At 46.8% G+C, this 19,441-nt stretch overlaps 7 protein-coding genes and 1 non-coding gene across 8 annotated transcripts; 6 read left to right on the forward strand and 2 right to left on the reverse strand.

The window, feature by feature from the left end:
- Positions 1-76: 76 nt before the first annotated feature.
- On the forward strand, positions 77-2,162 carry BDW43DRAFT_274816 (uncharacterized protein). Its single transcript, XM_032041783.1, has one exon. The coding sequence runs from the start codon at positions 481-483 to the stop codon at positions 1,963-1,965; it is 1,485 nt and encodes a 494-aa protein (XP_031900855.1). The 5' UTR covers positions 77-480; the 3' UTR covers positions 1,966-2,162.
- Positions 2,163-5,794: 3,632 nt separating this feature from the next.
- On the forward strand, positions 5,795-5,880 carry BDW43DRAFT_t104. The gene has a single exon. It is a non-coding gene; the product is annotated as a tRNA-His (tRNA).
- Positions 5,881-6,468: 588 nt separating this feature from the next.
- BDW43DRAFT_310692 (uncharacterized protein) lies at positions 6,469-6,879 on the forward strand (the record flags this gene model as incomplete). The annotated part of the gene is made up of 1 exon (XM_032047013.1): positions 6,469-6,879. One exon carries the CDS (start codon positions 6,469-6,471, stop codon positions 6,877-6,879), a length of 411 nt encoding a protein of 136 aa, XP_031900856.1.
- A 389-nt stretch (positions 6,880-7,268) lies between these two features.
- Positions 7,269-8,854, reverse strand: BDW43DRAFT_299947 (uncharacterized protein; the record flags this gene model as incomplete). The annotated part of the gene is made up of 8 exons (XM_032044819.1): positions 7,269-7,388; positions 7,432-7,464; positions 7,582-7,600; positions 7,655-8,050; positions 8,087-8,120; positions 8,190-8,315; positions 8,369-8,697; positions 8,754-8,854. 8 exons carry the CDS (start codon positions 8,852-8,854, stop codon positions 7,269-7,271), a joined length of 1,158 nt encoding a protein of 385 aa, XP_031900857.1.
- A 1,074-nt stretch (positions 8,855-9,928) lies between these two features.
- Positions 9,929-11,984, reverse strand: BDW43DRAFT_66768 (cation:proton antiporter). Its single transcript, XM_032050355.1, has 7 exons — positions 11,876-11,984; positions 11,609-11,815; positions 11,425-11,550; positions 11,319-11,369; positions 11,135-11,255; positions 10,546-11,077; positions 9,929-10,493 (listed from the first exon to the last, which is right to left on the reverse strand). Exons 1-7 carry the CDS (start codon positions 11,910-11,912, stop codon positions 10,095-10,097), a joined length of 1,473 nt encoding a protein of 490 aa, XP_031900858.1. The 5' UTR covers positions 11,913-11,984; the 3' UTR covers positions 9,929-10,094.
- Positions 11,985-14,449: 2,465 nt separating this feature from the next.
- Positions 14,450-15,124, forward strand: BDW43DRAFT_310695 (uncharacterized protein; the record flags this gene model as incomplete). The annotated part of the gene is made up of 1 exon (XM_032047014.1): positions 14,450-15,124. The coding sequence occupies one exon, from the start codon at positions 14,450-14,452 to the stop codon at positions 15,122-15,124; it is 675 nt and encodes a 224-aa protein (XP_031900859.1).
- A 1,093-nt stretch (positions 15,125-16,217) lies between these two features.
- Positions 16,218-17,302, forward strand: BDW43DRAFT_319083 (uncharacterized protein; the record flags this gene model as incomplete). Its single annotated transcript, XM_032048831.1, has 3 exons — positions 16,218-16,507; positions 16,548-16,939; positions 17,001-17,302. 3 exons carry the CDS (start codon positions 16,218-16,220, stop codon positions 17,300-17,302), a joined length of 984 nt encoding a protein of 327 aa, XP_031900860.1.
- A 1,091-nt stretch (positions 17,303-18,393) lies between these two features.
- BDW43DRAFT_310697 (PIG-L family deacetylase) lies at positions 18,394-19,221 on the forward strand (the record flags this gene model as incomplete). Its single annotated transcript, XM_032047015.1, has 1 exon — positions 18,394-19,221. The coding sequence occupies one exon, from the start codon at positions 18,394-18,396 to the stop codon at positions 19,219-19,221; it is 828 nt and encodes a 275-aa protein (XP_031900861.1).
- Positions 19,222-19,441: the final 220 nt, after the last annotated feature.

Here is a 19,441-nt window from a genome sequence, read left to right on the forward strand (position 1 = left end):
GCCACAGATGAGATATGTCACATACATGGGATCGTGCCAACCCCTCCTCAGAATCCAGCGCTGGATCAGTCCCGGAGAAACATCTCAGGGTTCATCCCAAAAGTGCGCCCAGCGGAGAAACGCTATAGTGCCCTAGGACCTCGTCTTGAGCATCCTAGCGCCATTCATCACACCCGGTCAAACGCCTGAGGAGACGGGGATACAGTTGCCCCAATGGAGCCAGCCGGCCTTGCGTTGGCTGTCTTTACTTCGTGTAAGGAGGTCTATCTTCTAGCACGTTTTATACACAGGACGATCCACGATCAGAATCATGCCGACATCCAGAAGCAGACTCTATTTCGGGATTTTGAATACGGGGTCCTCTTTGTGAAGACTCTAGGTGTCCTACTATTCAAGGCCAAAGACATACTAGGAGAGTGTATTTTTGAATCGGTTCGTAAACCCACTCTTCTCCCAGGTTCAGCTCGTTTCTAATCAGCGATGGTGACAATGAAAAAGGAATGGATTGACCATGTTCATGATATTCTCGAAGAACTGCGACAAGCCTGCGGAGATTACAGCAAGATCGCCGGCGACACAGATCCTGAATACAAGCTACATTCTCCCTTCCTACACCCGACCATGTCCAGCACGAAAATACTGAACTTCAATTTGCCGCTACCAGTAGACCCCAAAAGTCACACTAAAAATCCCAGCGGCTTCACCGCAGGGACGGGATTCAGACTGTCGTGGTGGCCCCAGGTCCAAACGGTCGATCGTATGGTAAGCTCGTGGCGCTGGGCGATTTTGGAACGCCGCCGGCTCGAGAAGATCGTTCTCAAGTTCCAGCAGGATCTCCTCAAGCTAAAGGAGATGCTCCCTTTAATGCTTGTTGAACTTCAAATCCAAAACAACGCCCACGAAGTGGGGACGTTCCAAAGACTGATCAATCACGACGACAGTGATCAGCTGGGCCTTGCGTCCCATGCACGATTACAGCAATTGATCGCTAGTCCTACTGTGAATGCGGACAATTATGATCTGGGGAATCTGCAGATTGAGGCGTCGGAGGGTACACTAGCCCCTGTGCTGGGGCAAATATCACGGTCACGTTGGCACACACATGGGAAGGAGAAAGTACTGGTGGAATACAAGGAGTTTGAGCCCACGAAGGATCCCTCTGTGATAGGGGAACAGAAACGCCGCGTTCAACAGTTGGCCAACCTTCTTTCCTTGGCCGGAAGTAACGATCTTCAGACGCTACGACCGAAGGGTTACGTATACCAGGAGAAATACAATCGATTCGTCTTCATCTTTGACTTCCCCCAAAACGTTGTGCATGAAGCCCCAATGACACTGAATACTTTGCTGCTTCAGGGCAATAGAACGTCCCGGTTGAGTCTTCCAGAGCGATTCAAGATAGCTGAAATACTTGCAAGGACCGTGGGCACCTTCCACGCGGATGGGTGGGTTCACAAGAGCATCAGGAGCCATTCGATTCTCTTCTTCCACGACACCCACAAGGGAGAGGTCTGTGCCAGCCTGCCGTACCTCGCCAACTTCGAATTTTCGCGCCCGGAAACCGCCGAGACGAATTTTACATATGATGCAGATACAGAGAAGAATCTCTATCGGCACCCAGACCGCCAGGGGCCGCCCAAGACCTGCTTCTCTAAATTGCATGATATTTACGCTCTTGGGGTGGTACTTCTGGAGATTGGGTTATGGCAGTCCGCTCTGGTGATCTATGAAGAAGCCGGTAAAATGTTGAAGCCCGGAGTAAAACCAAACTCCAGAGGGATCCAGAAGATTTTCATCCACATTGCCAGCCGTGAATTGTCACTTTACATGGGCCCAGCCTATAAAGATGCGGTACTCGCGTGTCTATCCGATGAGTTCAAAGACTTAACCTCCCACGCCTCGTTCCCACATCTATTCTACGAGAAAATCATCACTGGGGTGAATGGAAACTCGCTTTTCAAGTGATCAATAGAAATTACGATGTTCTCTCAACTACTGGGATTAGATGCAAAGATATCGCTATGGATACGTTATCTGGTGCATAGGATGGACTGAACGCGTTCAAAGCCAAGATTATATGTTTCCGACAATATATTATGAAGGCCAACCACGAAAACAAAACCTAGAAATATGTTGTATAGTTAGCAATAAGTCTGAGTAATCGGCATATTTTCGGAAGCCTGCCCTATTTTACCTATTATATTTTTTTTAGTTATCCTAGCGAATTAAGCTCCAAGACAGTTCTAAACCCTCCCATAGACAATCATTGTCACTAGCTAAACCACATTATATTATTAGGACAAAGGCCACCAGGGTTAAGCCCTGGGTGTCATCAACTATATACTAGATTTATAATACATGGAATAGACTCTTTGGCGTGTTCACCTAGCTGCCGTGGTCTGTGGTATGAACTGCTGAACAGATTAGGTGTTGTTGCCAGCTGCAAGGGTCCATCATATCCTCATGACCCGTCATACTACCTCCGTCTCTCTTTTTTTTTTTTTTTTTTTTTTATCCAGTAACACAAAAAATAGGAAAAGAAGATTTAAAGGTTGAAAGAAGTCGGTCAGCTTAGCCTTGGCTAAGGCAGTGGACGTCGGGGGCAGATATCCTCAAAGAAACGAGTTTCTGATAGCCAGGCAGCAAGCTTGGACGCGCCTTTTTTAGTTTTAGTAGGAAGGGAATGATCTCGGAGAGAGTCCTGTGGGTCGGGGCACCCGTCTTTTTGCTATCCAGCAGAAGGAGTGGACTGGAGACTTTCTTACGCTGCATCGGCAGAGAAGGTTGCATCTTCATGTTTAAGACGTTCGTGATAGTTTGCGAAATCACCATGTCCGGAACGGGCTGCGAGTATACGCCCAAGGAGGGCGCATGGGAGGTGTAATTAGTCCGGGTGTAGTGGGGAGGAGGTGATCTAAAGGTCCTGGTAGGATTGTGGTGCTGTGGATAACCAGTGCTTTTGTAAAGCAGACAAGGCAGTGGCTTTAGCTTGCCGACATAACGAGGCGTAGGAGTGCTTGTAAAAAGAGAAGGGCCTGAGGCAGCTCCTTAGCAGCCAGGTCATCTGCCTCATTTTCTGGAATAGCTGTAAGTCCTGGAACCCAGCAGATCTAGACTGCACCATTGTTTGTATAGGGAAGTTTTTCGGAGAAGCCAGATTGAGGCAAGTTTTCGGAAGGCTTCGAAGGTTTATTGTGATGGGCCAGCGTGCAGTAAAAGAAGGCGTATGGCCCCCTCCAAATTGTCTAGACAGACCCATAAATTAGTAGCAAAGCGAGCGGTATGAAACTTCATAGCTGCTTAATACCAGCCAGAGCTGCTTCTGCTTCTGCGTCAAAGACCTCTTTATTCAGGCCAAGGGAGAAAGATGAGCGGAGAAATTGTTGACCAGCTTGGTATAACACAAATCCAGCACCTACCATCCTATTTGCTAGCTTAGATCCATCTGAAAAGGTCTTCATATCAGAGCCAGGGAGAGAAAGATAGAACTTCTGGAAGTCTTCAGCTGCCTGTCTCTTTGAACGACCCATTGGCGCCCTGATCCGTAGTTGGGGTCCTGGTGAGCTCTGCGCGGTGAGAAATGGACCTGTTCATATTTATCAGGTGCAAAGGTAATCCACTCTGTAGTACCCTAGTCAAGGACTTCTTGCAGGGAGTTTGACAAGTTTTGGCAGTTAGTATTAAGAGATGGGGAAGTTGCGAGTATAGCTACATCATCTGCATAGCCAAACCTGGCTCCTGGCCTGTCTAACCGGAACAAAGGGCCCAGATATAGCATAAATAGGTTAGGCGACACAGGTGAGCCGCCACAAAAGATATCTGTTATTAGGCCAGTTTCGCCATCAAGCCGATTTGCACAGAGCGCCCTGTAACGAAGGAGGCTACCCAACGTGCAATATTATGGCCATCCCTGTGTGCGTAGTTTATGGACAAGTCGTCCAGGAAGAACCTCCGTCGAAGGCCCCTTTAACATCAAGAGTAAGTAATGATGCCATTTTGCCCTCATTCAGTGCTTGCTCCACATCGTGTGTTAGGCGCATAGTCACGTCAATTGCAGGCTGAAGAGGGAGTGCCCCGAACTGCTGGCTTGCTCGGACCTTGTATTGAACAGCGACCTGTGCTATATTGCGAGCTACTAGGCGTTCAAGGCCCTTGCCTGGAGCTGATAGAAGAGCAATTGGCCTGTACGAGGGACTAAGCCACCAGGACTATCACGATCTCGTAACGAGCCTACATACATAAAACCCTCGCAGAGCTCAACATTAATGACCTAAATGGATCTGTCCTACCAATGGCACCTGGAAGCCAAAGGAATCAACCGAACCACCTGATCCAGACCAGAAACGATTATATCAGGAGCTATCAGGCCCGCTCAACTGGATTTCCTGCCGCTCTCGCTCGCCCTGATATCACCTTTTCAACCTCCCGCTTAAGCAGGAGGGCCGAAAGCGCTAATGCAAACGACTTCAAACAAATCAAATGCACCTTGATATTACTTGCTTTTATCTCTAAAAAGGCGAACGGGGAATCAGTTGAACCTATAATACGCTGTAGAATCAATTATATTGATAAAGATAATTTTTCATCAGCCTATTCTAAGGCCCGCACACAGGCCTTTACTAGTAGCAATATTTATAGCGCTTTTTAAGAAACTAGATTAGTGTCAAGGGTATCTACTATTCAGGGTAGAGGACCTGTCAACTGGGTAAGGGTATGTAGGCTAAAGGAAAGAGAGAGGTCAAAGACAGGCAGTAGATACTATTCAGACAGGAGACTAATTCTTGATCTCCTACTACTACTAAACGATTCGCTAATTTATAGCTGAAGGCTCCATGCCTAAAGGATTCAGAAACCCCCTTGAACCCAATCTGTCGTGTGGCCTGATGTTCCTCATCGGTGGCCGATTGTCTACACACCTGGGTCAGGGTATCCTGTACGGTCATCAGGCCGAATCGCTATTCGATCTGTGACAATTAGTTCCTTTTAATCCTCAGCAGGTTCTTACTTAAATTACTGTGCAGCTTAAATCCCCTACACCTCCAGGTAGCAGACTAAGCAGTCAAGGCAGCTCAGCGCCTAGAATACCTCATACCGTGAAACAGCTGAATAAATCGGAATTTTGATTAAAAAGCTGTTAAAGAAATTGATCTAGAAGTCCTGATTCGCCTGTTAAACTGAATTTAAATAAGATTTTAAAAGGTGCTGAACAGGCCCTAGCTGAGGTAACCATTTTGAAGCATTAAATTGAGTAATACCAGGCCGCTCATGAAAAGCAGCTTCAAATAGAACCAGGCATATTAGTTCAGGAAGCAAGGGCGCTTATAGAAAGCAGAAAACATACAGATGAAGCATACAGGCAGATGGGGCTTTACCTGCTGAATCGGCTCCTAGACGCGCCCCACCTAGGTGTTCTGACTGCATTGTACAGGGCCATAAGTTTACAATCTGCCCGAATCGATAAAACTACTCATTATTCTATAGAAATGCAATTATATGGTGTTTTGTATGGCTTCAATTTTAGAAGGGCGGCCGGATGACCCGGGAAATACGTTATATTGCAAATGCCGGGCCACCTAACCACTAAGCAAAAGGCTCATAATTGACTACTATTCAAGTAGTCAATTCGTTAGGTGTAGGTTGTACTAACCTGCACAATATATATTTGAGGATGTGGAACGAGAGGAAAAATATATGTACCAATTTTTACGAAGCACGAGCAAAGCAAACAATTAGTGTCAATTTCTGCGATTTTGGCTTATGTAACCTTAACCCGAGCCCACTGACACCAACTCAAGGTGCCGTAGTGTAGTGGTTATCATGCGACGTTGTGGTTTGTCCCACAGTCCCGTCTCGACCTGGGTTCGATTCCCAGCGGCGCCAATTGGCGTCAGATACTTGATTGGTTTCTCTTTTTGTATTTTCAGATAGGTTACTATCATCAGGAATGCAGGATTTCGTGTTGCCTAGTAATCTACCGCTGAATCTTAAGGCATACATAAAATCATGAAGAGGTCTGATTTGTGATCTAATGATAAAATGAGCAATATTTATAGGCCTAAAATGATCATTCAAGAGACGCTGTACACGCGATATCATGGTGTACATATTCATCAAGGGAGCTAATCTAACTGGAGTAGGGTGGTGGCTGAGAGCGGAGCTTTAGTGGTAATTTTAGTTGGTAGTTACTTAATAGTAGTAGTAGTAGTAGTAGCCCTTCTGATACTATTATATGATCGGTGGATTTTGTTCATGTTATGCTTTGATTCTATACCATTTCTTGTCTTGCCGCCGAGCCTCCACTGAACTGCACCAATGTATTCTAGATTACATGTCCGCTATACTGATAGACTAGATGCCTCGTATCATTTTTAGTCTAGTAGTCGTAGTAGCAGATATCTACTAACGTCCAAGAACTCACCTCTCAACCTCACACCAAATATACAAAAATTCCATCAACAACCCCCCAAAATGAACATCCAATACCTCCCCACCCCCAAATCCATAGAAACAATACTCAGCACTTACATCTCCTCTTTCTCCGCCGTCGCCCACGAACCCGTCCCCACAGGCGGGAACCACTGGTCCCTCTACCTCACCACCCCCAAATACTCCATACGCCTCGGCATGAACCCCTCTTACACCGTTCCCGCAACGCTCAACAAAGGCGGCTCCAAAGGAATCCTCATCATCAGCGACATCCCTAACACCGATATGATCTCCGCCTCAGCAACCAAGATCGTCCACCTAGACGTAAGACGCGATCTTAAAGTGAGCGAATTTGTGGACCTGCTCGTGAGCGAAGGACGCCAATTGTATGAGTCTGATAGTGAGGACCCGAGCTGTCGGTTCTGGTTGCATGATCAGATGGGGCTGTTTTGAGACGCGTGGCTTTTGATTAATGGTAACCAGGTTGAGGAGGCTAGGAGGATGATTTTGATTTCTGGTGAAGTATCCGGAGGTGGTGGGGTATGGGCTTGTTGTTGGGAGGTATTATTCTCGATTTGTTTATGCTCCTTATTTACTTATGGTGTAGTTGGTTAGTATATGGATGGTGGCTTCCATTTCTAAGTCTAGCATCTGAATAATCTGAAAGAGTCAATTGGTGATTAGTACGTCTCCTCCGTACAAGCTTGCTTTCTAGTGTATGACTTGCAATGTTGTATACCTCCCGAGTCAAGCCATTCAGAGCTCCGATCTAGGTTTTTACCACCAATTCCAGCCCCAAACCGGAGAAGCATTGGACTGACAACGCTAGGGGGATACAGCGATCATAGAATGGCGAGCTTGGTCGGTTCTCTCTCGGCACGGTCTAGTGCTATGAGGTGTTCGGCTTTGCTCTTAATCTGCATTGAGACCATGGGTGGGTTCAATGCCGATATCGCCGATCTCTGGGTCAATGTGCGTGTTATCGGTGTAGGAGGCAAGGAACACGTTGCAGAGACTGGATGCGAAGACTGTGTAGTTCTAGTTGTTGTAGTAGTTGTAGGGTTCGTCGTGGATAGCAGTCTAAGTTGATCGATTGGGATATTACAGAGAAAGCGTGAAAGCAAAGAAGTAGTGAGGGTGAACAGATAGATATACCTCAACCGTATACCCTAGGCTGTTAAATATGAAGATGATTAGAGTTCAATTTCACCCGAATCATGGTGCTTACTTCCTGCGCGGCATCCGGAAACTACCATCTCCGATCATAGTAATGACTCGACCGTCTGGTCGGCCGACTTGGTAGATCAGAGTGGCCGGTAGTCCCCATTCAATTGAAGCATAGATCATTTGCATATGAAAATTGGTCCCATTTGGCAGTTGTATGGTGTTCGCGTTGAACCAGCTATCCCCCGTTTTGGCGAACAAAGTATCATTTGGTTTGAGGATATCCTCAATGCCCTCGAAGGTGGGGACAACCGTTAAGGCCTCCGTTCGTAGCCCCAAGGCTAGCGGTAGGGCACGACTCGTAGTACCATTGTGAGGAATGTTAGAGGCAATGAGTGCTCTAACAATATCATTGAGACTGATCCCTTGGATTGTCTCACCATATGGCGAGGTGATATACCTATCTTGGAGATCAAGAATGCGACGGGACTCTTACTTCATAGCAAGGTGACTGTCGAGTGACTGATAGTCTGTTTAACAGTATCCCACTCTTACTCACAAATCGGAGCCGAGAACGGTTTCTTCTCATCCTGAGTTACTCGCCGAAGACCAGAATGTTCCTGCAAACTGAGGGTGGCCCTCAGGCACGAGAGGCTTGCTGTCGGGCTGAACGAACACCGCGTAACCGAGTTTATCAATTGATGATACCAATACATCGGGGGAAGCTGTCTGACGGCCCCAACTAGCAGGACAGGGCTTTAGGCAGATTTTCAGACACGGCCAATGGCATCGGCTACAGTATTGATATGATCAGGCTGCTGTGGGAGAGGCTTGTTGACTATGGGAGGTTTAGGAGGCTCACAAGGTGTTTGAGAAATACTAGATGAGATCTCGATGTACACGGGCGATGAATCTTCTAGACAGTGGCTTATGGTACTGTCTAGAGTTCCAATTGGGTCGTTATCCGTGGTCAGACGGACCGCCGCGGTGGTGCTTCCTTGAAAATCTGGAAGGGTTGATCTCTGTTTTTTAACCCCCAAAGTATGATGGACTAGCCGGTCCTGGCTGAACGTCTCCTGTAGCGGAGAGTCTGAGCTGACGATCACCCTGATGTTTTCGGAGTACGCGCCCGCAATTGCGTTAAGTACAGAAAGTCCCCCGACACCATGAAGGTGACAAAAACAACGGCCACTCTACCGGGCATTGAGCGTGCATACCCATCAGCGGCGTATCCAATGTTAAGTTCATTACAGCATCTAATCATACCGAAGGGATTTGTTCTTGAGTACCAGATCTAGTAATGTCCAGTCGAAGTCCTCCGAGTATTATTAGAATTCGAAAAGTGTACTCATTGGGGGGGGCCACCTGACGGATAGCTGAAACACATTCCACTGTCGAGAAAGATGGAGCCATCGTCGGGAAGATGAGGCACAATGTGGGATTCTTTGGTATTGGATTTGAAAGATGTAGTAAATTGATTTTCTTTGTTTACAAGAGATTTATACCGGCCTCCGCCATCCGAGAGGCTTCAAGGCGTCGGAGCTCATCCGCGTAGAAGTATAGAATGAACTCATGACGTGATAACACTCCAGCTGTTCTGCCAAATAGACTCGCCCGCTCAGAGGACTCTTTAGAAAAAAGTTACTTTCTTGCCTCAGTAAATTATTTGTACAAAACCATGATCACTGAACTGAGATGTACACCTCATAGCCGAAATTCAGAATATAAGATAGCCATGTAGGCAGGCCAGGTTTGCCACCTGCCTATCGAGCATACAAATGCTATGGCCTAATATACCCAGGGACAAGGCATTTTTCGCACTTATCGCTGGCAAATCTACTAAAATATAAACCAATGATAAGCTCACATGGCTACTCGGTCCCTTTCCGCTTGGTAAAGCGCCAACCCAGCCGTCGGATGGCTGTGCTGGGTCTGTATAAATAGAACCATGACGCGACTAGTCGCTACCTGGATTCATGCCCCAAATCTCGGCATTGTAAGCAATCGTAGAAGTAGAAGTTTTACCATTGGGCTGTCAATATCGCAGTCAAGGCAACCTCACGAGATAACATTATTGAGGACCCTCGCAAGGAGACGCAGTTATGGGAGACAATTCCTTTCTAGAAGCGCAATAAAGAGCGGTTTGTCATTCATTGCATCCAGGACCTTGAGTAAGCCCTGCTTAAGCGATTCTACTCAGAATGATCCAATCAATTGGAAAAGTCCCTCTTGTCACGACACTGCCCTTAATGCTACGTGGGTCGGGTTAAATGCCGTATTCTGATAAGCTTTGCCGTCAATTATAGTGGGACCAAAGTTGTACATACTTATCGCTACTACTTTCCGTACCCAGTGTTCTAACTTCACGTCCCTTGTCCACGGTAAAAGCGACGTATATTGCAAGAACTATGGGATTTAACGTTACCAACCAACCCTGGACCGTCCGATCCGCCTCTACATGCTCCCACGCAGTAATATAGCTCCGTCAGGTACCGCCAAAAATGTCATACAGCACCATGTACACCCTCCTTCTCTTGACCTGGACTCGTTCCCTTCTGCAACCCCCATTCACCCTCTCCTATCTGTTTTCCATAATACTTGACCAGCAGACCGACCGTAACCGGCCCGATAATCGTGTTTAACAGAATCGCCCACACGCCAGTAATGAACCCCTCCTCACTCACGTACGCCGTAGAGTTATACCCGATCTCAATAATCAAGAGACCGATCTCCCCACGCGCAACCATCGCAGAGCCCAGTAATAATGCCGACAGGATGGTCGCATTGTCCTTAGGTGTCTCTGCTGGTACATCCGAAGCGGGACGCGGTTCCTTCGACTTTTTATCAGCCTTCGTTTTCGTTGGCAACACTTTCCATAGCGGAATCCATAATCCGACAACAAACTATATCCCTATTAGTAATCCTCTTAGAACATGCAAAACGAAGCAGACTAACCTTGGCCACAACCATAAGAAGCGTAAACAAAACACCCCTCCAAATCCGCTTCCCGGTCCACAACTCCACAAACGGAATAGCAAATCCAATACTAGCAAAGAACAGAGGTTCCATCAGATACGCCTGCACACCTAGAAGGTATGCCTCAAAGGTATGGATGAAAGTGGGGCTTTTATCCTCATTCTTCTCGCCTTCTTCACGACTCATGACCACGAATGGTCCGTCGGGCCGTTTACTCGGTAAATAAGACAGGAATGTCCCGGCGAGGAAGGCGCCGAAGAGGACTGATGTGCCGGTGTAAGCGGCTATAGAGATAAAAGCGCATAGCACGAGAGTCATCAAGATGATGTTGGAGATGTGGTCATAGCGTGCAAAGTGATACTCGATCCATTTGCGGAAGAAGGGCGCGAAAATGAATTTGGTTACGAGAGGGGTGACGATAGCCATTCCGGCGGACGCTACGATTGGGCGGCCGATGATCCAGCCAAGGTTGGCGTCGCTGTTGGATAGCTTGCTTAGGTCGGAGATGATGCTGTTGGGATTCATGGTGAGTACTATGTCTTACTAAGGCGGACTGGAGGGTGCTGACCTTGACAGCACAAGGCCGACTACATCGTCGATGACTGCTGCGCTGACTAGGACTGAGCCTACTCGAGTTTGTGCCAGGTCGACTGTTTTTGAAGCCGACGAGATTACGGCGAATGTGGTACCTGGACGGTATGTTAGAATAGAATGTCCAATTTGCAGTTAGGGTTTGTATGCCAGGATATTACCCAAAGAGGTGGCGGAAAGGGCCGCTCCAATGATGAATGTTTCTACCGCGCCTGGAAACACGTTAGACCATGTCAATATGCAATATAGGAAAGGGTCAAGACATACCATATCCGTATCCTAGGTACAGCAAGAGATAAGAAAGCCCGATGGGAAAGCAAACCCCCGTGGCCGCGCCAAGAGTGCTCACCACCAAATTCTCCTTGAGAAGATCGATCCGGGCGCCAAGACCACCTGGAGACGATTGACGTCAGCACCCATTGCACGCTGGAAAAATTCCAAAAGACCGAACCTTCGAAAATAATTAAGATCAATCCAACATATCCGAGTGCTAAAAAGGTTTGCTGCCAGTCCTTTTCAAGTATATTCGCCAGTGGGACACCGTAGATGATGCCGACTGCAATCTGCCCAATAACCCCAGCGCGGAAGACTTTGGCCGACGCCCATTCCGCCAATGAGAGGAAGAAAAAGAATGAGACGATAATAAGAATTTGGACAACTGACGGTAGTTAGTCTATGTAATGCAGTGCCAGGAATGACCACCATTGAGGATACTTACTGCCAGGCTCGTGGTACGGCAGGAAGCCACCTGCCATAGTGCAGGGAAGATAGTGTTGGAGATGGGCAAGACAGAAGGACCTATCCCTGGCTAGACAGGCGGAAGCGCCATCAAATACCAAATCTCCTAACTGCGGATTTTTGTAATCACAGTATTGGCATTAGCTAAGTTTGCTCCCAACTGTCAGTCAACCAGAAAGCGAAGGCGATGGTGAGTGGAGAAAGGCCAAGAATTCAGGTCTTGGTTTCAACATGAAGGCCCAAGGAGAATAAACGCGATGGTCTCCCATGTGAAGAATCGCCCCCGTGGAGGCTTCACTGGAAACTGGGACATGGCGTAGGGCGAACGCTAGAAGCTTAATTGTGGAGCATATCCAGACTTTGTCAGAGGCAATTTATAAGCTCAGGTGGCTCTTCCTGATTCATTCTTCCAGTCAGAACTCAAATTGCATAGTATAAAGACCAAATAGCATCGAATGTACGGAATAGGGATAATCCTTTTGAAGAAAAATTCTCTTTTATAGTCTGTGTAGGGTCATCATAGCCTCGTGACAACGGATTGATCGTCCACCATACTCCGTCGAGAAAAAGTCTATGGCCCACCCTCGGATGCTCAATAAGGTCCGAGTCCCCAGTGCTAATCTGGAGCAAAATCGGGCTGTAATTTTGTAGAATCTAACGGCCAGCAATTCCATAAATACTTCCTATACCGTCCCCTTTGTGTTAAGCTTCAACCGGTCCACACTTCAATGGTCCACTTGGCAAGAAAAGCCTTTTCTTACAAGATCGGAAAAGTAAACTCAACAGAGATGAAGGATACCGATCGCTTTGAGAAACCCAGTAGGATTGTTTGAGAGTTCAGGGCATGAATTTTAATATAGTCCCAATACCACCCATTATACGTGAAGGCATTGCTGTGATTATGAGCTGTTCTCGGTCGTTCTTCCTTTTATTTCTTCCTAGAAGATCTTTTGAAACCGATATTAGCGGCTTGTACAATACAACGGATCGGGATGATACACAAAGAACCATGAGCTTTACCCAACCAGGCACTGCAGACTTCTGTGGTCTTTGTCAGCCTCTACAAAGGTATCACGCCTAATAATGGTCGGAAGTTGACGGGTATTTCCTCTCATTGATAGTCAAATCAGAGTAACTCTAACTGGCCGCTGACTTCCTGCGATTATTTTGTTCTTTCCGGATACCCTTTCGCGAACTACCAAGATATAACAATATAGGAACGTAGAGGCTACCACCCCTTATATTCCCTCCACGTCGCAATTGCTTCTCTCGCATAAGTTTAAGTTTAGGTTTTCACAACGACAGACAACACGTTCATCCATACAATCCAGCAAGCATCGGTCACCATGAGGCTGTCAACTGCGGTGGTTGGCCTTTGCGAACAAACTCGCAGCTTTATAAGACGACATTTGAAGATACTCATTGCGATGGTTGGTTAATTTATGATTGGTCTATTAATGGGCCTCGCATGCTATTATGCTTACGTAGTTGCTCCCTACGGAAGGGGACAGTCAGAAAACCGAAAGGAGATATTCTGTGATGACCGTCCTCTGGATAATCGTTGTTGTGAACACAGATTTACAACCATGGGTTCATTGGGTCTCCGATTTTGCGAGTAGATCTGTGATATGCTCACTATTGGAGGTACCGATGTTCAAGTACCATGAGCTTCCTTTTATGGTTTAGGAGGCCTGTTTCAAAGGAGTTCCTTGATATGAAATGCTTCGAAGGCCTGCAACAATGTTTATTCTATGATACACCCTAAGCTCTTTGGTCCCATTTGCTGTTCTGTTGAGCGGGTGTTTAGTGTTGTTGATAAAATATAATGCAATATTTGGTGGTATTTCTACATACACATTCATCCAGAACCATGAAAGGTCAAGATTTTAAAGGGAATCTACACACTTATCTAGACTACAGTAAAGTAGCCTTATAATATGCTTATCTGTACTCAATATAATGAACCTATCTCGCGCTAACTAAAGGTGTCTGGAAGCAGAATACTTGGTAGTGTTATGACGTGTAAAACACACACACACACATACACACTGCGTGACCGTTATTATCTTCAAGAGATTAAAATTCCAACGAGAGGTGAACGGGATTGCGTGTAAATACGGTCTACTACACCCTGTTACTGTGAAGTCTATCCTAGGACCACTGTGTGATGTCAGAGCCGGACAATTCAGGGAAGAAGCTTTTCCCCGACAAAATTATCACCATGACAGGAGAGTGAATGACTCCAAAACGATATAAAGGGGCCTTCCTTTCTATAGATAATCTAAGGTTGTAGACAAAACTCACTAATGATACATTGATATACAGGGAACCAAATACCGATTCTTCTTGTCCCGATCGGTCGGCATCCCGAATTGACCCCCGAAACGTACCCTAAACATAAACATAGCACCACGAAGAAAATGTCATCATTTTAGACCTATGCACCTTCAAACCTCCATGTCCGTGGAAAATTTCATCTCATTCACACCGCTCCTTGCTCACCTCGTATACCCTCAAGCAGACTTAGTCTCCATCAAAGATCGACGGCCGCCCCATGGCCATAATAGGTGCAGGCACTCTAGGTAGCCATTTTGCCTGCGTTTTCATCGCAGCGGGCTACGATATGAACCTGAGCGATCAATCTGAAGAAGCTCTATCCAGTGTTCTCGGCAATAGCAACAACCATATTACTAAGTATCCATCCGCGGATTGTACCCCTCGCATCAAATTCATCTTCTTTCCACCTGAGTCTAATGTCGAGAAAATCACTTCTCCGCGTCGTCGGCTGGTGTGTAATATGCATCTCTATTTGCCACCGGAGATGCGTCCCATTGAGTTGATGTTGATGACAGCCGGAGAGACGTACCCGGAGGTTTTCCCATTTCCTTACCTAGGCCCTGAGAGACGGTGGGATGCTTCCTGTTACTGCTGGCAAGGAGTCAACTGGGTAAGCTCCCTTATTCCTCCATTCTGGCGACGTCCCAGTAACACTCAACTACCTAGCTTTGTATTCAACTGCCTCTGTGTCGCCGTCAAACGAGAAACACTCGCCGTCTTCGCCGAAGACATATCCTCCCCAACCGAAATCGACAGACTCTGGAAAGAAATGTGGTCAACGCGCCGCGGTCCCTGCGCACTAATAGACAAAATAGGTCTGGACACCATAGCCTTCATCGACGACAACTACATCCATGAACGATACATCAACTCAGCTGTGACCCTCGACTAGCTACGACGCAATTGCATCAACCAAGGAAAACCCGGCACCAAGACCAGCAAGGGAAGGTTATTTCCACCCCCGGCAAAAGACCAAGCTAGCCCTCCTAAGTTATATTTCTTAGAGATTGCTCGCAGATCAAACGCGCTGGTGCGTTGGCATCGCTGTGGATTCTACGAATGGGAAGTTTGGCTGGACACAAAAGGGGAGAAATAAGGGATCTAAGGGACGTATTTTCCGGCGAACATTGATATATGCTTGCCAGTGAGAATGCTCTAAATCGGTCCGATATAGAGACGTTATTTGAGGGCCTTCCTGGTCCCTTGACCTGGATTTTGGGCCTGAGACACGGACTCTTTACTGGACGGATCGTGGGAACACCCGTTCGGTAGCATGTTGAATTGAGCAGATGTTGGCGGTAAAGATCGTCGGGGTGCAGATTCTGGCCCGACACTTTCATGACGGTATTGGATTAAGGGTTAATTCGGCCAGTCAGCATGTCTAAGTCACGGATCTGGGAGGTAGTGTGTACCGGGGCGGTATGGATGTAGCGAACGAGGTTATATACCGTGATGAGGATTTTTCGTCTGGCATCGCCTTGTATAAGTAGATTGGCGTTTTTAAAAGCAAATCCAAAATCTGTGTACATATTACAGGTTATACATGCCAATAATGTGCTATGAAGGGTAAAACAAGGCTCAAGAATAACCCAGGGGAGAGATCAGAGCAGGAGCTAACTGTATTACCGATTTAGAATTCCGTTCGGTTAACGGCAGCCTCGGATGACTCTCCGCGGGAAGAGTGCAACAAGTCCTCGGCATGCCGGTCTTACTCCACGGAGGCGCGGTAAATGATGGTCTACCCCCAAATGTTCCTGTTTCGTCGGGAATTCGATCAGATACCGAGCGATTAGGAATTGAGTAGATGGGGCTTATGGAGCAAGACAAGCTTCAACTCGAATGTACCGAGCTCATGGTTGTTAGTTTTGGCTACAGTCCGCAATATAAATAGAGCTGCTGCGTCCCCGTGCAATGACAGGTCCATGTAAATCATAAGTCGTTTAATCACCATATCGGCTATATTTAGTTATTAATTGAACACCACCATGTTGCCTACACCAAGGAGTAACATTAGGACCGTTGCTATCATTGGAACCGGGGTCATCGGTGCAAGCTGGACAGCTCTATTACTCGCACGAGGGCTCAAGGTCCTTGTAACGGATCCAGCTCCCGACGCAGAAAAGAAACTTGACGCATATTTAAAAGCACAATGGCCGACTCTTACACAAATGGGCCTCTCTGAAGGGGCTTCCCTTGCCAATTATATGTTCGTGAATTCGCTGGATAACCACTTCCACGAAATTGATTTTATACAAGAGGTACAGTACAGTCCCTGGTTATGCATATAACCTTTTTGTTTTCTTACTAACGTTGAGCAAGAATGGCCCCGAGCGCGTGGAATTCAAAAGCTCCCTATTCGCATACCTAGACGAAAACGCACGACCAGATGTGATAATCGCGTCTTCATCCTCTGGAATCCCATCTTCCGAATATGCGCTAGCGTGTCGCAACCACCCTGAACGGGTTTTGGTTGGACATCCCTTTAATCCACCGCACCTAATTCCTTTGGTGGAGGTTGTACCACACGCGACAACAGATAGAGAGAGCGTGGTTCCAAGAGCCATGGAATTCTATAAGAGCTTAGGAAAGAATCCCGTCCTTATCCAGAAAGAGATCCCGGGCTTCATCGTGAACAGACTTCAAGCCGCCATATTGATGGAGGCGTATAGCTTAGTGGGAAGAGGTGTTATCTCCGCTGCAGACTTGGGTAAGTTTTAAGGGTCGAAGTTTTGGATACGTGGTGTCGCTAATTGGCTGTGACTAAACAGATACGGCAATGACTTCTTCACTCGGCCTACGGTGGGCGCTCAACGGACCATTCGCTCTGAATGCCTTGGCGGGAGGCGGGAGCTTTCTCCATTTCATGGAGCACCTAGGCCCAGCTGCCAAATCATGGCATGATGACATGCAAAAGCACACGTTTGAAATGACACCCCAAGCAATTGAGGATTTGAATAGGGTCGTTGAGCCTACGATAGCAGCAACCGATCTCGATATTCTCCAAAAGGAAAGGGATGACGTTTTGTTGAGACTTATGGATTTGAAGGCGAAATCGTCTTTATTGAAGTAACATGGCTCGAATGAAAAGGCGAACGAACCTTCGTATGGGGAGTTCTTCAGAAAGCGTCAATTCATTTGTTAATAGATGAACTATAGATCATAGAATTCCAAAATGACATAAAACACAGAAGCACTACTATACGGGTGATACAAGTAATAGTACTATGGCAGGGTGTTGACTATCTAGGCTTATGCCTCCTCTTTCTATGGGGGGAATGCTGGAGCTGATGCACAGCTTCACTTTGGCATTTCATACCTAGCAAGGTGACATTGGACTTGCTGAGTATGTACATAGTTTTGACATTCTAGGGCGGTCCGTTTCAAGGGATATGCACGTTCGAGAAAGGGCGATAGTGAAAAGGGCAAAGGAAGAACGCCGATGGAAATACATAGGAAATGTATACAAGGGAAAACCCACCACTCCTAGGTGCGAATTTCAATCAGAGATAATCAATTATCCTTGTAATTTAGCTATGTCTAAACGTGTCCCTCTCGTGAGGTGCAGCATTGGTAGTTGGTGGGGGTACACTGTGTGCATTCCGCAGGCATATGCCGAAGCAAGGGGTATATCATGAGCCACCGGCCGGGTATGGGTGTGCTTGGCGGCATATAAACAAAGCCTATTCTGTCTCGTCCGCTGGACTGGGCCATACTCAAGAATGGGCGAGTAAGGAAGGCAAAGACAAAGCTTGCCGCATGCCAATTAACAATGGATTGTTGAAAATCCCTCCGAGATGGACTAAGCGAAGGTGATAGAGATGTTGTACAGAAATAGGTCGGCGATAACGTTACCAACCGTAGCACTCTCGCATTGCTAGGAACCGACCTTCCTGCAAAGATAAATTTTTATGTTCGCGGTCTTCATGAGAATAATTCTTATTAACCCTGCTTTATGTCTTAACTAGAATGTGAACAGCAAGGGACAAGATACGGTTGGAATGCAGCATACTTGTAATTTTCATAACTTCATTATATGGTAGGAATGAGCTTTTGTTGATTGATTCTAAAATACCAAGTATAAACATGGATTCCACCTCGCACCCTTCTTGTCGTCGCCGTTCTCTTCCGATTGTCAAATTGCACATTATCTACACCGTCAAAATGAGGCTCAGCAACTTCCTTAGCAGCCTAGCTATTCTTGGCCCTATCACATTATCCGCTGCACAAACCCTCAATATCGTCGCACATCAAGATGACGATCTCCTCTTCATGTCCCCAGACCTTCTCAACGACGTCCGATCAGGACGCGCCGTGCGCACGGTCTTCCTCACAGCCGGTGACGCAGGCAACGGTGAAGGCTACTGGACAGGCCGTCAGGCCGGTTCACTAGCAACCTACGCGCGAATCGCAAAAGTCGACAATGACTGGGAAGAAGGCGACGCAGGAATCGAGGGATTCGACATCCCCGTGTACAGCCTGTCAGCTAAACCCCAAATCGAGCTAGCCTTTCTACACATCCCAGATGGCAACATGGACGGGTCAGGCTTCGCCTCCACAGGAAGTGTCAGTCTCCAGAAATTGTGGGAGGAGAGCATCGACCAGATCGGAACGGTCGATGCCTCTGGGACGACTTATACCAAGGACGAACTTCTAGATGTCCTCGTTGATATCATCGAGAACTTCGACCCGGATCGTATCAATACGCTTGACTATGTCAATGACGTTGGTAGTGGCGATCACAGCGATCACTATACGACAGGGTATTTTGCCGATCATGCGTCGCAGCTTGCTGATAACAACGCGAACTTTTTCGGATACATGGGTTACCCGGTTAGATCTCTGAGTCCGAATTTGGATGCTGCTACGATTGCGGATAAGAAAGATATATTTTACTTCTATGCTGGGTATGACGCAGGTACTTGTCACTCCGATGAGGGTTGTGCTGGGAGGCCTGAGTTGGATTGGTTGGCGCGTCAGTACATGGTGTAGTTTGGATTATTATGAATCATGATATGAATGTGGTACAAAAACTGGATATGGCTGGGATACTTGGTGTTCGTTTGGGATATGATGTGTTGTACTTTATTTATGGCGAAGCTATAGGGCTTGTGCTTGGGATAGAACATTGTAATGTATGTAGCGAGACTCAGGATACAAATATTAGCAAATTGACAATATTCGAACATTACCCAAAGCTAACCAATCCTAC

Source organism: Aspergillus alliaceus (genome assembly GCF_009176365.1).
Source record: "Aspergillus alliaceus strain CBS 536.65 unplaced genomic scaffold BDW43scaffold_19, whole genome shotgun sequence".
In the NCBI taxonomy this organism is placed as follows: domain Eukaryota; kingdom Fungi; phylum Ascomycota; class Eurotiomycetes; order Eurotiales; family Aspergillaceae; genus Aspergillus; species Aspergillus alliaceus.

Coding starts and splice junctions, on each gene's coding strand:
- BDW43DRAFT_274816 (XM_032041783.1), top strand. CDS start 481: ATGGTGACAATGAAAAAGGAATGGATTGACCATGTTCATGATATTCTC.
- BDW43DRAFT_66768 (XM_032050355.1), bottom strand. CDS start 11,912: ATGGCAGGTGGCTTCCTGCCGTACCACGAGCCTGGCA. Junction 11,816..11,875: donor GCCGTACCACGAGCCTGGCA/GTAAGTATCCTC, acceptor AACTACCGTCAG/TTGTCCAAATTCTTATTATC. Junction 10,494..10,545: donor TTCTTATGGTTGTGGCCAAG/GTTAGTCTGCTT, acceptor ATAGGGATATAG/TTTGTTGTCGGATTATGGAT.